Raw genomic sequence first — 17,315 nt, forward strand, 5'->3', positions numbered from 1 at the left:
AAATGCTTCACACTACACTGCCATTGGTTTGCGTCATGCTCGGCTCATGGTAATTCCATTCCCTTTATTTCTTTTCATTAATTTCTACATCTCTCAATGATGGGTTATTTGCTTGCATGCTTTTATACCCTCCAACCCCTATACTGCTCTTATCTTCTTGTCTCCTTTTTCCCCCTCTCACTTTTTAATTCCCTTCCATCCACCCTTACACCCCACATTCTTTCCTTGCACCACCTTCTCTTCCTTCCTTCCTCTTTCACTCCTTCTCACCTCACCTATAATGTCCCTCTTGGATCCTTCGCCTCTCTTCCTTGAGTCTCGCACCCCCCCCCCCCCCCACCTTTCACCTTCTGTACTTGTTCCTACCTCCTCTCCTCTCTTCCAATTTCCCTCTTTATTGGCCATTATTTGTCCCTCAATGTTTTCCTCCTTCGCCTACGGTCCCATTTCCTCTCACCTCTCTTCCACCCTTTCCCCATTTTGTTTTCGCCTACTGTCCCTATACCTCACTTCCTACCACTTTCTCTTCCTTCCTCTATTTGTTGTGATTTGGGTTGCGCGGAGAACATATGCCAACACAACGAAGTATTACACAAGTATCATCTCACACACACACACACACACACACACACACACACACACACACACACACACACACACACACACACACACACACACACACACACACACACACACACACACACACACACACACACACACACACACACACACACACACACACACACAGTAAGAAAGAACAGTGGATCTATGCAGGGCTCGATGCTTAGCATTTTTCCAAGTAGCACGTGTGCGCCTAAGTTGAAAAATCTAGTAGCACACAAATTATTTTAGGAGCACGATGAAAAGTTATCAAATAATGTGTTTTTGAGGGGCGCTATAGCCCCTCCTATATACAGCTTTAGTCCCCACACACGTCTCAATATTTGCCATTGACAATGAACGGAGAAATTAGGTCAAAATTCTGCTAAATATGACGTAAATTAAAACATGATGTATGATGATAAGAGTGCCCCTCACTTCACACAGGTGTGATTTTTCTTTAATAAAGTGATATGAGGTAGGGGCAGGCAATATGACAAAATATTATATCACAATATCTTTTCAGAAATGATCACAATATTGATATTCATCTGGATATCATATTTTTTTATATAATCTATATAATCAATTTGTTTTTATACTGATAGACTATTAGTTTGGTATGCAGATAGATAGATAGTCAATTCATTTTATGAATGGATGGACAGACTATCCGTTTTTATCTTGCTGTTCTATCATGTGAGTGTGACATTTAGTGCAGAGGCTACTCGATGGTGAATTAGTAATGTAACATTCTCCTTGGCTTTGACTGCTTCAGTTCAGACAGAAAATCCAACATATAGGCTTTTTACGTTGCTCGTTATGCAGGCCAGTGAGGCCACTGACTAGCTCTGGTCCATAGCTAGTCTAATGCGTTGCATTTAGAGTTATGGACCTGGTCCTGAGCTAGCCACTGACTAATATATCCAGCCAGGTCGGTCATTCGTATTGCGCTGCTGCGCACACGCTTTTAGCGAGGTGCTTAGCAAGGGTTGTTTTGGTATACCGGTCCACTCCATGTGCATGCGCACGTGCACTCTTTACGTGCGCGGCTGCACGCTGTTTCACCCACGTTTGGTTAAAAGTTATATCAAGTGATGTTTTAACATTACAAACTTTCTAAATAACTTTAGTATTCAACGTGTCGGGGTCCTAGCAACTCCTTCTGTGCTACCAATACATGCTATCCTGTTGCGTTCGCTCCGCTGCTGACAGGGAAGAGAAGAGAACTGATCAGCAACACAGGGAGGGGCGGGGCGGTGGGAGCAAAGGGACAGATCTTCAAATGAAAACCGCATTGAGCCGCGACACGTTGTTAGCTTGTAGCTCTGCTCTTTTTGGCAAACGACACCGCCGTTCAGAAATATAAATGTAGGTATAGAACCGCGACTATAGAATGTGCACTTGCTGTAGACAGAGACTTGTCTTTATCACGATTGAATGGTCAAATCCTGTAGTCGCACCTGTGCTACAAATTGAATTTTACAACTCGCACAGTGATATTTCTTGTCGCAAATGCGAGTACCTAGTCGCACTGTCGAGCCCTGGATCTATGACATCCCTGGCAGATTATGGAAGCATGCATCTCATCATATTCCCTCCAATACAGTAGTGGACAATCATCATGCCATGGTTATCAATAGGCTTATGCAGATAGATGTGTTGTCACCGAGGTCATAAATCATAACACTATCCACCTCTCCCACCCCTCCCCCCCTCACTGCTCCAGTCATGACCACGACCACCACCCCACCCTCGTCAGAGGGCTCCTCCCCGCAGAAGGTGTGCCACTCCCAGACGCAGACTGACATCACCAAGCCCCTGCTGGGGACGGCGGCGGCGGGGGCCGGAGGCGGAGCTGTCGGCGGGACGTTAGGGCCCTCTGCGCTGCGGAGGCGGCGGCGCGTCCTCTCCAAAGATGGCCGGAGCAACGTGCGCATCGAGCACGTCAGCGGCCGCTCGGCGCTGTACATCCGCGACCTCTGGACCACCTTCCTGGACATGCAGTGGCGCTACAAGCTCTTCCTGTTCTCCCTCACCTTTGCGGGGACCTGGTTCCTGTTCGGGGTGCTGTGGTACCTGATAGCCCTGGTGCACGGAGATTTACTGGGTGAGGGTCACACTTTAACTTGTCTTCATTCAGCCAACAAAGGGCTTGGTCAGAAGGCTTTTTGATGATATGAGCGCCCGGTTGGAAGCTGTTAGGGGTGAAGTGTTCTCTAGCACAGGCACACTTTTGTTCTTTCTTTCTTTTCTTTTCAAAATATATATATATTGAAAAGACTATGTTGTTGAACCCAGACAAGAAAAAAATTAAACATTTTCTCCCTTTCATGTCCCAATTTGATAAATAAGCCAATTCCAAATTCCCCAGCCTCTCTACGAGAACTCCATCTCTGCTAACCCCCACAATAAGTCATTGGGAGGGTGAAGATAGCCTCGGGTCGCATCCGATACCCGGGCCATCAAGCCACCATCTTCTTTTCTTTCCATTTTCTACTTTAGTGACATCAAAACACTCTCATACATACCTCCCCCACCCGACACTTTGACACACGTGGCTGGGCGAGCCAAGGGTCAATTCAAACCAGTGACCTTCAGATTACTAGACTGCTGTTCTACCCACTCAGTTACGGCTGTCTGTGATAGAAAGACAGCGTCTTTTGTTTTTATCCTAATGAAGTAGATTGACTTTTTGTCGTCCATCCTTTTTATTGTATGACAATGACAACGTATATAATCCCAGAGAGAGGAGAAAAGCCAAAACGTGTAGTTCATGTGCACGACAAAGAGGACGGTGACAGACAGACGCACAGAGAGAGAGATGTGTAGCGTGTGAGTGGTACATCATGGTAGATCAGAGTTTAAAGTCCAGTGCCAGAGGGAGAGATGCCAATAGAACGTCCAGGCCAAGACGCAACAGAGTCTCAATGTTCTGCGGTAGCTAATTGAATTAGACTTCCCCAAAACCTGACCCTTTATACTTTCACATGGCCTCGTCCTGTACACTTCCCCTGACGAGTCAACCATCTTGTGTTCTGCACAGAGAATCTAGTTTCATTATTGTCCTGAAATGTGGAGCTATACAGTGGTTTATTCAGAGAACCCTTTCAAATGTGTGTGGCCAGTGGCCACAGGGCTATAACTATGGATTATTTTCAATCAGCTGAATAACTGAGAACTGCGTTTAATGTTTTAATATATGAACCAGTGAGCGTTTTTTTCTTTCTTTCATCATACCATGGTGTACACTAGTACACATTGGGATGCGACCTTGAGAGCTTTGATCTGTCATTTTGTGTATTTTAGTTTATTTGTTTACTATTAAAAAAACACATTCTCCCCAAATAATCAAAACCGATTAAATCAATTAGTTCGAAGGAACTGTTGCACCGATTCTTTTGTATTGTATTGTATTATAGCCTTATTGGAAATCATGACATTTTATTTGGTCTGTCCAGAGTTTGACCCTCCGGCCAACCACACGCCGTGCGTGATGGAGGTGAAGACCCTGACGGGAGCGTTCCTCTTCTCCCTGGAGTCCCAGACCACCATCGGCTACGGTTTCCGCTGCATCACGGAGGAGTGCCCCTTCGCCATCATCCTCCTCATCCTCCAGCTGGTCATCACCATGGTGTTGGAGATCTTCATCACTGGGACCTTCCTCGCCAAGGTATATAGCGCCGGGGGGGGGTGACTCGAGACCGAGAAAGCCCACTGCACAATCTCTGACTTCCTTCACGTTATTAGCCTACAGCCTGGGACCGCGGCTACACTCTAGGAGAGCTGTTGGGAGGTAGGCGGGGCACATGTGTGCCTATGCATATGGTATGGACTGGTGTGTGTGCAGCAGCCACCACCAGGCCCCGCCAAACTTTGTTCAACTCAACTGTCATTACATCTCTGTGTGTTTATAATTTCATTTTACAGATGGCACGATTGGGCGGCCGTGTGCCCCCCTTGCTAGTGCACAGGTTGTGCGTATAAGCTTTGCGCGTGAATACTTAAAAAAATGCAAGCGCTATATTTTTCCGCATGTTACACAGCCGGGACAGCCCTTCACCTCTCCTTCAGAGGGAAAAATAAACAGTAAGTACGGAACTCCTGGCGGGACGGATGAATTGTCGATGGAGCCACCTAGCTGCTTCCGCTCCGCCCACGGTACAGTTCCGTTCCGTCCCCAGTGGAGCCCCCCAGTGGAGCCCCCCCGTTGGAGCGTAATGAATGAATGAGAATGAGAATGAGTCAGTCAGTCACTCAGTCACTCAGATATCTATCTATCAGGAATATATATGAATATCGTGTTCCTTCCATGCACTATGTCCAACCGGGGAAACTCCCCCGTGTCAGGTGAAAAGAAGCGGCTTGGACTCTTCATGCAGGAAGGAAGCATGAGGTCAGTCCGTTGCTCTCCCCAGGTTGGCAGAGGGAGTGTAGAGCCCAGGATTACATTAGATAATTGACACTGGGTGAAATTTTTTGATTTTGACTGAATGTTTCTGTCTGTTTGTGTCTTAAAGGTGGCAAGGCCCAAGAAAAGAGGAGAGACAGTGAAGTTCAGTCAGCATGCGGTGGTGTCCAGTCATGAGGGACAGACCTGCCTCATGATCAGAGTGGCCAACATGCGCAAAAGCCTGCTGCTGGGATGTCAGGTATACACACTGCGTGCGTGGGCATGTGGGCAAGAAAAGAATCCCATGCATGTCTGTCTGTGTGTGTCTGTCTGTCTATCAACTCAAATCGACTCTGAAATATGTACTGTATGTGAAAATTATTTTAGATATATTTGATGTTTTTAAACATTGTTTTGATGATTTTAATAATTTGTATTATATCATGTTTTAACTTTTAATATAACCCTTAACCGAATCTATGACAAGAACGTGGTATTCCGTTTTAGTAATTACAAATAATATTTTTAAAAGACCTTTTTTCTCCTGGCACTGGCGCCATGTTGGCCTGGGGTGGTAGCACACAGTGTACCGACCTGGAACTCAGGACACAAAACAATAATCCTACAGAGAACACAACCAAACACAGGGCTTAAATAGGCACAAGATTAAGAGGACACAGGTGAAATCAAATCAAATCAACACAAGGATTGGCTGGGGAACTGGCGACCTTCCGGTATCAGGACCGCTCCGCAAACCGTTCGGCCACCGCTGCCACCACGGCTACAGACATACCACAGGACAGACAAGGAGAGACAGCGGAACGCACAACCATACAACTGGAATCACACTGAAATACAAGTGGGCAAACACACAGACAGACATGCAGAAAGGCACATAGACAAGCAGACAGGCTTCAACTCAGACAAACCAACAGACAAACAGATTAACTGACACACTGGCAGGCAAGCGGACAAACAGGTGATCTCACACATCATCAGGCGGGAACGAAAGTCAGAGGGTAGACAGGAGGACTGGGGGGTAGACAGATGGACTAAAAGACTAGCAGATACGCAGAGAGGGAGACAGGGAGAAAGGGCACGACATTCCAGAACGGAACAGAGGAGGCTGGGAAGAGGAAGTAGCTTGGGGAACAAAGGGGACCGTACCCAAGTTCCCTCAGCCCTATGTTCCCTCAGCCCTATGTCCCCTCCTTCCATCACAGACAGGGGGGGGGCTGTAAGGCATCAATTATACTATAATGCTACCCATAGTTCACCCTGCAGCAACAGAACACATTTCAGATACCAAGTTACAGCAAGGGGCTGGCATACTGGGAGTCTGGGACACAGGGGAGAAAGGCTGCAAAACTGGGGAAGTAAGGTGGCCAGGGAAAGGACTAGAAATGGGACTATAGGCAGGGCTAGATATGGGACTATGAGCAGGGCTGGGTCTAGGGCACAGAGGCTGAAGAGGGCTGGGACATAATGGCTCTGCAAAGCATGGGGACAAAGGCTCAGGAGGACATGGAGACAGGGACTGGGGTAGCGGTCACTGAGACAGGGGCATATAGGGAGAGGAGAATATTGGTCAGGTGGCAGCACAGGCTGCACAGGCTCGGAGGTCGCTGGGCAGCACGGGATCGGAGGCGCTGGGCAGCACGGGCTCGGGTACACTAGTCACTGGAGAACCAAAAACTATTCTCATATCAGCTCTGTTGTGAAAGAGGAGTAGCTGGAGCAAAACATTTGTTTCTCCTCGCACACATCAATAGCCCAGGATAGCACCTGTCCTGTGTGCATGTATCTCACATAAGCCAGGCGGGAATGTTCAGTGGATAAGGCAGGTGCCTGGTCCTCAAAAACTGCCCAACACTGGGCAAGGAAAGAGTCACATGTCTCAGGATTACCTCCATAACGCTCAGGGTGAGAAACGTGAGGCTAATAATCTTGCCGCTAATAATACATGTAATTTAATGTCTTTGCTTTTTGACCAAAATAAAACTGAACTGAACTGAACTGAACAGGGAAGTAGGGATCTTAGAGGAACTCTTTATTCAAAAAAAGAAAAGCAGGAGCTTAACACTAGCAAACAAAAACCGACCTGGAACTCAGGACACAAAACAATAATCCAACAGAGAACACAACCAAACACAGGGCTTAAATAGGCACAAGATTAACAGGATGAACAAGGTGAACTCAAATGAGGGCAGATCCTGACAGCTTTACACATACGGTCGGTCAGCTTATACATGTTGTCCGTAGAATGCTTTAGAATGCCTAGGAACTTTGCATTAACATTAATAATTTATCAGGATTTCTCAATAAATTAAAAAGCAATTAAGCAAGTTACTATAGGTATGCAGAGTAGACTGTGAACGAAGCTGCAGAAATCACAATGTGGTGTTTAATGGAGCCAAACTATAGGAAACACCAACTGTACATGGCATCTTCTTCACATACAGTGTATGTTGACAAACTGGAATGCTTGTGGGCTTGAGCAATGGCCAAATGAAAATAGCCTACTTCACAACTTATGGAAAAATGTGTTTCACAAAAATAATGTACTGTACATGTAGTAGAGTTGAACTGTATTAACTTTTTGTAATTTTCCACTTTTGCGTCTCCCTAAAGGCCCTAACTCACTCACTGATATGTGGCATGTTTAATTCAGAATCTTATAATAAGTATCTTTTCCATTTGAGATTGGGATGAAACGCTCTATTCTGCATTATGTGACTGACTCCCACCTCTGCTCACCAGGTTACAGGGAAGTTGCTCCAGACCTCCTTGACCAAGGAAGGGGAGACTGTGCGACTGGACCAGAGGAACGTGCCCTTCCAGGTGGACACATCCAGCGACAGCCCCTTCCTCATCATCCCCCTCACCTTCTACCACATCCTAGATGACAGGAGCCCCCTCAGAGCCTGGGCTGCCAAAGGTCATACATCAACTCCTGTGTTGCCCTCTTGTCTCCCCTTTCCTCAGCCGTCTTTGTTCCTCCTCTCCATTCCTTCCCTATATTTCCTTCCTTCCTCACTTGCTTCCTTCGTTCTTTCCTTCCTTCCTTCCTTCCTTCCTTCCTTGCAACCCGGTCCACTTCAAACATCCAACACAAATTCCTCCAGTCACAGATGTAGAAGCAAAAGAACGATACAGTCCTTCTCACCCATTGAGATGCATAAGGCAGGATGTCTCCATATAAATAATGGATCATTTCAGAAGCAAAACCTTAAAATTGTCTTCAAAATCTAGTCAACCAGGCCTGCAGTTATAGGCTATGTACTGGGCAAATGACATTGTTTAAATAAACAGGAAATGTTGCGCGATTAAACTACAGTCACTACAGTATTATTGCCAATTTGCCATCAACTGGTTCAGTTGTGTAACTTTCCCGACGTTAAGCCGTGTAAATTACAACATTTATTGGACAATCGCTTTTTGGGGTGGGATTTAGCGAAGAGCTAATTAGGAGGTGTTCGTCATGTTTATCAACCACAAGCGTCATCTCACATCCCACAAGGTAGTCTGTCTGCACATGCAGTTGCTTCCTTAAACAAAAAAAAACGTAATCTGTTCATCTTCTAAAACATAAGCCAATATGTTATAGTTTAGCTATTGAAAAATCGTGAAAATGAGTGCAAATCTTAGAATATATAATTATTATTTCAGAGCAAACTTTTTTTTAACTCAAATCTTTGCTTGGGGGGGGGGGGGGGGGTCGCTGGAACAACATATTTTCAGCTGGGGGTCGGCAGCCAATTACATATAATTTTTGGGGTCCTTGACGTGAAAATGTTTGATCACCACTGACATAGAAACAAGATTCTTCAGGAAACTGTCATGATTTAGAAGGCATGCATTTAGCAGAATCTGGTCTCAGGTCTAAATGGGTTAAAGGAGCACTCAGTGCCTCGCGCACTGACGAGTGTGGCGTACAAGTTGGTAGGCCGTAGGTGTAGTAGATGGAACAGGTTATCACGTCAACCAAAACCAGTGCACCCCCCATGATCCTTCTGCACATCTCAGATAGGGCTTTAAGCAACTAGTCGACTAGTAAATCCACTAGTCGACCTTGTTGGTACTAGTTGATAAGATGACCCCCCACCCCCCGTTTTTGTAGGCCTCAAGATCAGCTAGAATGCTAGATTATAGTCACCAATGTACACAGTTTTTAAATGTTTAAATGTTTAAACACTAGGAGTGAAAGCCCTAATCTCAGACGGTTACAGTGATTGGGCACCTGCTCAAATACACACAGCGTATACTCGGAGATGCGACCGCAACTACAAATTCATATATATTCATACATTTGGAGAAAGGAGAAAGTTCAGGAGGAAGGAGAAAGTTCACAAATTTGTGAATTCCTGTCCATGTGCAGTTCCAGATTGATTGGTCAACCCACTGAGGAGAAAATGTAGAAAAATGGACTGAGGACAGACGGAGTTTTCTCTATTTTATAGTAGGATTACAGTGTGATAGTAGGCTTCGAGCGTGCATGTCTGTGTGCTCACTCACACACTTACACCGTAGCTCCAATCACGTGCTGTACATTTGCCCGCCCATGGCTATCTATGGGCCGGGTTGGCACAAGAGTAGAAGAGGTCTCTCGGCATGGAATGTGTGTGTAAGAGATTGCCAGAGACGCCCCCTCATTAGAACACAATGGCATACAGTCCAGGGTGCAGTTCTGCACAGATCCCGTTACAGCACTACAGACATCTCAGTAACAGCTGATGAGTGCTGATCGCTTGATTTCCTACCCATTTGCTGACCAGGCCCATTTTGTTAATATTGCCATTTATATTCTCCGGATCGAGTTGACTTGACTTGACTTTGTGGTCTGTGTTGCACTCTTCATCCTCTTGCGGACCCTTTTCCCAGCAGCCATTTTGACAGGTAAACGCAGCTGAAACGCAGTTTTATGTAAGGTGCAAAGGGACGGATTAACCCCCACAAGGGCCCCTGGGCCAGTATTGTTTTGGGGGGGCCCGTAGCACACGTGCGCACAAAATGTTCGTGTTTTTTCTGGGGGGTTTTTGCATCTTTTTTTATCTAAATTTAACACAATCGACAGCCAATGAAGGTCCCCAGGAGGCCTTTTCAGGGCCTAAAACCAAGTACTGAGCAGTCCAGTATCCCTGAAGGGTCCCTGGGCTGCGGCCCCAATTGGCCCTGTACTGTAACTGTACAGGAGCTGTCCATGCTGGTACACTGTCACAAACACACGCACAGTTAATGTCATAACCTTCAGCTGTTTCCCTGTCAAGACATCTGCTGTGAAAAGGATCAGTAGGCTACTCTTTCCTTTGTCTTTTCTTTTCCTTTGTGAATGCATTTTATATAGTATTTTAATGCATTTGTGTATTTTATCATTTTTATGTAATGTTTATTTATTTATTATTATTATTAATATTATTTAATTGTTGTAAACTGAATGCCGGTGTGCCGAAGTCAAATTTATGTAAATTTAATGGACAATAAAGTTGTTCTTAATCTTTATCTTTCTACATCTCTCTTCTCTGCACTTCCTCTCCTCGCCATATCTGCTCCTCTCTGTAACCTAAACGTCCCTTATTGCCGCCCCTCCATTTCTTGTTTCCATTCATCTCTCTCCATCTCGCTGTGTCTCTCTTTCTCTCTCTCTCTTCCTCTCCCCGTATATCTCTCTCCACCCTCTCTGCATTCCTATACGGCACACTCGTTTTGACCCTCTCTGGTTTACAATGCATCCCTCTATACTTATTACTTAACCCATTCTGACCTGAGATCAGATTCTAAAAATGTCTTCTACATCCTGACAGTTTTCATTCTGACCTGAGATCAGATTCTAAAAATGTCTTCTATGTCAGACGCTCTTCGATTTTTCAAAAATAGCAGACCTACAAGTCTGGTTGTCTGTTATAAATCTGTAAATAGGATATTAGGTCGAAAAGACACCTTTTGAGAGAACAAAAACTTCTGCAGTAGATTTGCTATTTTTCTCCGCAACACTCTCGTATGCAGTGTCTTTCTGCCCTGCAGTAAAGACGGCGGTGCACCTACTGCAGATGTGCTATTTAATATACTTTATTAACACCCGTTACCATATAGATTAGTTAACTCTCTTTCTCTCTCTCTCTCTCTCTCTCTCTCTCTCTCTCTCTCTCTCTCAAGTAGCGAAAATAGCTGATCTACAAGCTCTCGTAACCCCCCAGAGTTCTATTTGTGAAGTCTATTTTTGCTTCTTTTACAGACATTGTCCCACAGATGAATACAATATAAAGAAATACATGAAAAGATACTATAAATGATAGATATAGACTATGAAGAATGATACATGCATTCTTCCTGACAGTGACAACAGACAATATATATATAATCCTATCTTAGTCACACAGATGCAGCAGAGATTCAACTTGCATGGTGCCTGTCTGTTACGGGTTGACCACCATCCCAAAACGTTTGATTCTCGGGGCGCACTTTGATGCCGATGTCCCTGACTGAACAGAACTCCCCAGTGCTAATCCGCTCAGGGGCTTATAGTTAGCCCTGCTCCTCCCTGTGAAGTTACTCTTATGCCGGGACACCCCATACGGTCGTGTTCTTGTAAGGAAGACTTTGTATCGCTGTTAGGAACGCTGAACGCTAGCTTACCCTGCCAGCCGAGTGTGAATGTTTCTATGACATGTTGTGGTGAAGTCTTGGCATGACCAAGGGACAGGAGAGGAGTCTATAGAAGAGCACTAGTGTCCGGGCTGTCCAACCATGCAGTGGACTAGAACGATAGAACATCACTCTGTCGGCCAATCTCGCCATGCACTGTAACCTTTATCCTTATATCCTTTGTGTGTGTGTGTGTGTGTGTGTGTGTGTGTGTGTGTGTGTGTGTGTGTGTGTGTGTGTGTGTGTGTGGGAGGGGGGAGGGGGGGTTGTGATATACCGGTATCTGTCTTGCTATCTATCCCTCTCTGTCACTGCTCTTGTGTGTCCGTCTAGTAGTACACATTACCTATCTGTCTCTCAGTGTACAATTTAGGCATTTGGCAGACGCTCTTAATCCAGAGCGATTTACAGTAAGCAAGAACAAAAACATGGTAATACATCAAAATAGTCATCATGAATCATACGTAAGCTAAGAACAGTGGAATATCTATATAATGAAACTATGCGTATACACTATAGAGTCTACATACAATGCTATCTAAGTTACATAAGTTTAGCCTTTGCATATACGCCTGTAAGTTCGCTGAGGCTATAGGGCAAGTGCTGTATACGGCAAGTGCTATAGGGCGAAGATGGAGTCTGAAGAGGTGGGTTTTCAGACGATGGCGGAAGATTGGGAGTGAGTCTGCAGTTCTAATTGCAATGGGAAGTGCAACAACCCTGTGTTGTTGCCTGAATGAGAGCGGTTACTAGGTCTGGGTTAGATTGAGGGCTGTTTGGACAGATGACCGAGTCTGAATTCTGAGTGAGGCCTGTTGATGCAGGTGTGTGTTTGTTTGAGGTCGTATGCCTTCTAGCATGTCCTCTGTGTAATGTGGGTTGTGTGATGATGAATGGAAATTGCTTGTGCAGCAGAATATCATGTAGTTTGTGTGTTGCCTTTTCCACGAAGGATGAGGGTGGTACGTGGGTTTATTTGTGTTTTGGAGATTTCGGGATCCTCAAATAAGGCAAAAACACCCTGGCAGGGTATCCCGCCTGCCTATACTCAGATCCCCCCCCCCCCCCCCACACACACACACACACACACACACACACACACACACACACACACACACACACACACACACATGCACACACACACTAAATATCCCTGTAAAGTTAACCACATTATTAATTTACCCCAGTTCTTTTAAATGTTAAAGTCTTCAAAGAAATGTTGAGTCTAGACCAGAGGTCTTCATAGTGACAGGCGGGCATCCCCAGTTTCAGGGGAAGCTCAGTGAATGGAAGAGAAACCAAATATTGCTGTTAAATTAGTTATGATATGACTCATATGAGTTACTTACATAATTTATAATACATTCAATAAATAGTGATCACATAGAATAGCCTTGCGTGCGATTTGGTTTGCGTAATTGTTCTGTTTTATCCACTTTCTCATAGTCAGCAACTAATATTTGCCTGAAGAGAAAACAGACTTGTTTTTTTGTTTGTGTATTTGGTGGACTGGAGCTATGTCAGACAGAAGGATTGTGTCTATTCTATAGGATCAAATAACGATCATTGTGCAACACAAACATTGAGGACGAAGGTGAGGACGCAAATTCTGATTGGCCGGAATGAGATGATGTATGATGATGTACGATGATAAGAGCGCCCCTCACTTATAATTTTATTATCTATAGGTGGCGGCTGGACCGACCCGGAGGTGGCCGACTTTGAGCTGCTGGTGATCCTGAGTGCCACAGTGGAGCCCACCTCCGCCACCTGCCAGGTGCGCACCTCCTACCTGCCTGACGAGATCCTGTGGGGCTACGAGTTCCCGCCCGTCGTCTCCCTCTCGCCGTCGGGGAAGTACGTGGCCGACTTCGCCTTCTTCGACAAGGTGGCCAAGATCAGGCAGGCGCTGCCGAGCTCACCCCGCGCGCAGGTGTCCCGCCGTCAACCGCCGGACGCCAAGGAGGAGGGGGGAGGCCCCACGGACCCGGAGAAGATGCGGCTGGAGGAGAGCTACAGGGGGGAAGAGAAGGGGAGTATCAGAAGCCGGGTCAGAGATAGCAGCCCGCATAACGTGCGCATTAGCAACGTGTAAGGGAAAGACCATGAAGAGACTGTGAGAGAGAGAGTTAGAGAGAGAGAGAAAGAGAGAGAGAGATTGTATACTGTATGGTGTGAGTAAAACAAAGATGTGTGTGACAGAAAGAGGGAGAGAAATTATGATTATGTGTGTGTGCGACAGAGCGCAATAAATATAAAAGGCATCAGAGATGGCATCAAAGTAAGTTTAGCATATTAAGGAAAAGAAGATGAGTCGTGTTTAAAGAAAGAGGGAAACCAAGTGACTGAGTGACATCACAACTCAAAGGTGCTGCTCAAACGCAAAAGTAACTCAGCCATGCAAACTGTCTCTCTCACACATGACCTTGCTCGCCTCTCAATGTGTGGAGAGCGAGGTTACCGTGAGTGATATATTTCCAGATGAACAAAAACTACAAAGTGAAACTGTACATAGTATGATTGTATGTCTTTGGCTGGCATACATACAGCTGAGCTGACTATGAAGGCAGCGCCGCTATAACTGTACGTCGCATACAGTATCCACAAGCTCAACCAAGGACTTGTACTGTAACCGGGACAAAAACAAAGCGAGAGAGAGTTGGCAGTCAGAACTGGAAATCATTGGATCATGGTACTGTCTTATTTGTTTCCCAGTTTGGGATTCTACCTGTAATGGCGGTGAAGTTTACTGGAAAATCGCCTTTTGTTTGTTTTTTCCCCACAAAGGATTTTTAATCGAATGTATCATGTTTATATTATGTATAAAATAACAGTTTCTAACGATCATTACTTACTGGTTCCAACACATTGTTGGTATGCTCTTTTGATGTGTATGTTTTCACTGGAAACTATGTTTTTTATGAACTGAGTGAGGGTAGATATTTTAGCAATCTTACTAAAAAGCACTTTAACTTTACTGGGAAAATGGTACTTTATCCAAGGAGAATAATTAAACTAACGTTGTTACTTGCATGTATGCACTGTATCAAATTTTGTAATAATGAAGCCTTTACAGTGAAATCCAGAGTGTTAACTAACTTAATTCTGGGTTTTGCTCTGTTCTGGCTTTGTTTGTGAGGGTTTGTAATGTACGTTAGTCTGTACGTATGAGTGACCAATTGTTGAGAGCGTTTACACTGTAATGTATGTGTTTTAACATATGCATGTGTCTTTGTTTCATATACATTCCGCCCTTCATTCGCCACTCATCTGTGCCTTTTCGTTTGGTGAAACGACACTACCTTTCAATATCTGCAAACACACTGATTTTCTTTTAGCGCACAATGTGATAAATGAAGGCTACTGTAAAATACAACCATTGAGGTTTTGGTTGCACCACTTAAAAACTAGTGAAGTGCCATTCTGGGCCTGGCTGTTCGAAGCACGTCCATTCGGAGAGAGAGAGCATAGACATTCGGACCGAGGCGCAGGCCGATTGCTTGGCCCCCTGGAAGTGCTGCTTGCGACGCTGTCGAGAACTGCGGAATGGCTGCTTACAGCCAGGCGAACTGGTCATCCAATCGACGGTATAGGCTACTCAGCAATACACATGCCAAGTGTGAAGTTGACTGGATGACAAGTTCTCAAGATATGTAAAGGATAGGACAGACAGACAGATATTCCTGGAATATATAGACAAATGATGGCTATCACACAACAACAAGACATGCTACTTTTTATGTAGTGTAGAAGGTGGTTCTCGGTTGTCAAAATGACAAAATGCTGACAGACTTTATTCTCATTTTAGAAATATAAAATGGAGATCTTCAGTTAATTATCTTTTTTGTTATTATTATATATCAAATGGATGCAGCTTTAAAAGTGAATTATTTGGGTACTCTATGCATCACAGTGCTTTCATCTACTTACAGTAGCTTTATCTTGACTGGACATATATACAGATTGTATAAATAAAAGCAGGGACTCACAGCAGGTGCGTCCCATTAAAAAAAAAGTAGGATGAACTTTGTGACATCAATAATTCCTAAACCATGTCACTATTTTAAAATCAATATCTTCATAAGATCTTCAGCTCTGGTGTCTCAGCCAGAGATAATCCTGTTTCAGAAATTCAGATCATTTATTTCTACTTGATCTGTTTGTTGAGGAGTTGTGGTTGTTCATACTGTATGTATGTATGTATGTATGTATGTAGTCAAGAGTGAATCAGTCTTGATTCTGGAAGATCTAACAGCTAATGTACTTGTAAAGTGAACCTTTTAATAAAATGTATATGATTTACATATTGTATATGTGTCTGGTTTTGTGTAAAAACTAAAAGCTGAACATAAAACATAGGAACAAACTAAAAGCTGAACTTAGGACTCAGGACCACAATGGAAACAATTAAGTCCCCAGGACCTTTTTGTGTTATCCTTTTAGCTCTAATGTCAGACTGTACGTCGCGCAGTTTACATTTCTGTCTAATATTCAATCAAAAACTTCTGCCACACAACACCAGATATCAGAAATGAGCACTCACTACAAAAGGTAAATCATAGTAAATTATTGTAGATTGTACAAAACTCACTTAAAAATAACACACACACACACACACACACACACACACACACACACACACACACACACACACACACACACACACACACACACACACACACACACACACACACACACACACACACACACACACACACACACACACACACACACACGCACGCACACACACACACACACACACACACACACACACACATTCCTATTTTTCTCTATACAGAAAATAGCTGATCTACAAGCTATTGTAGTGTACTGCTCTGTACAGTTAGCGGTCACCAACATCCTACCGGGCAATGAGAGGACATGCAACAGCCACGTCTGATGGAGAGGATGCACAGTCAGCAGCACATGTTGAGTCTGTCTATTCCAGGGGTGGGCCACTTTGACGATGGAGAGGACCACTATAGTTCCACACCCACTCCAGAGGGCCACATTGCATTGCATATTTGCAAAAATAGCAGATCTACAACGTCAAAACGTGTCGCATTACATCTGCTAATTTTGCTATATTTGAATAGATTTTTTTTATTTCAAATGCATTTAGTTATACTTATGTTAACTTTATGTACATGAAGTACATTTGAAAATCAGACCTGTCTGAAGTAAGTGGTGCAACAGTGCCCCCTGTTGGTACCCTAAACAGACAGACAGAGCTGATCCTTGAAAAGACAATAAAATTGTAATACTACTAATATAGACTGAAGTAATTAAAGCGGGTCAATGATGGAAACTCCCTCTGCCACACTATAGAGGAGGTACAAGAGGTGTGAAATGTATGGCATTGGTTCTCAAGCTTTCAAGGACCACAACTCTGAGAGTGTACAAATGGAACCACGTATATGGACCTTGTTGTAAGGGTATATTTGGAACCCCCTCAAGGAACCATGATGGTCCCATCTTGAGAACCACTGCTGTATGGAAGCCATAAAGCTCTGGCAGAACAAGAGCACCATCAGAGGGGCAAAGAGGGGATTGCAGCTGAAAAGTTACAACAGGTGTAAGGTAGGTAAATGAGAGCAGGCAAAAGACAACATCGCCAGATAAGACTCTTCAGTTGACAACGTTTTAAATGAGTAAATGTTATATCTGAATACTTAAACCC

General features: G+C 44.4%; 1 protein-coding gene across 1 annotated transcript in view; it reads left to right on the plus strand.

Moving 5' to 3' along the window:
- kcnj10a (potassium inwardly rectifying channel subfamily J member 10a) overlaps positions 1-15,939 on the plus strand; it is a 29,845-nt gene extending 13,906 nt beyond the window's left edge. Inside the window, exons 2-6 of the mRNA XM_080792027.1 lie at positions 2,330-2,710; positions 4,062-4,273; positions 5,121-5,252; positions 7,754-7,931; positions 13,324-15,939. Of these exons, the coding sequence (XP_080648153.1) occupies positions 2,332-2,710; positions 4,062-4,273; positions 5,121-5,252; positions 7,754-7,931; positions 13,324-13,730 (1,308 nt within the window). The 5' untranslated portion in view covers positions 2,330-2,331 and the 3' untranslated portion in view covers positions 13,731-15,939. The remainder of the gene's footprint in view (positions 1-2,329; positions 2,711-4,061; positions 4,274-5,120; positions 5,253-7,753; positions 7,932-13,323) is intronic.
- The last annotated feature ends 1,376 nt before the right edge of the window (positions 15,940-17,315 follow it).

Source organism: Protomyctophum bolini (genome assembly GCF_963924005.1).
Source record: "Protomyctophum bolini genome assembly, chromosome: 20".
NCBI lineage: Eukaryota > Metazoa > Chordata > Actinopteri > Myctophiformes > Myctophidae > Protomyctophum > Protomyctophum bolini.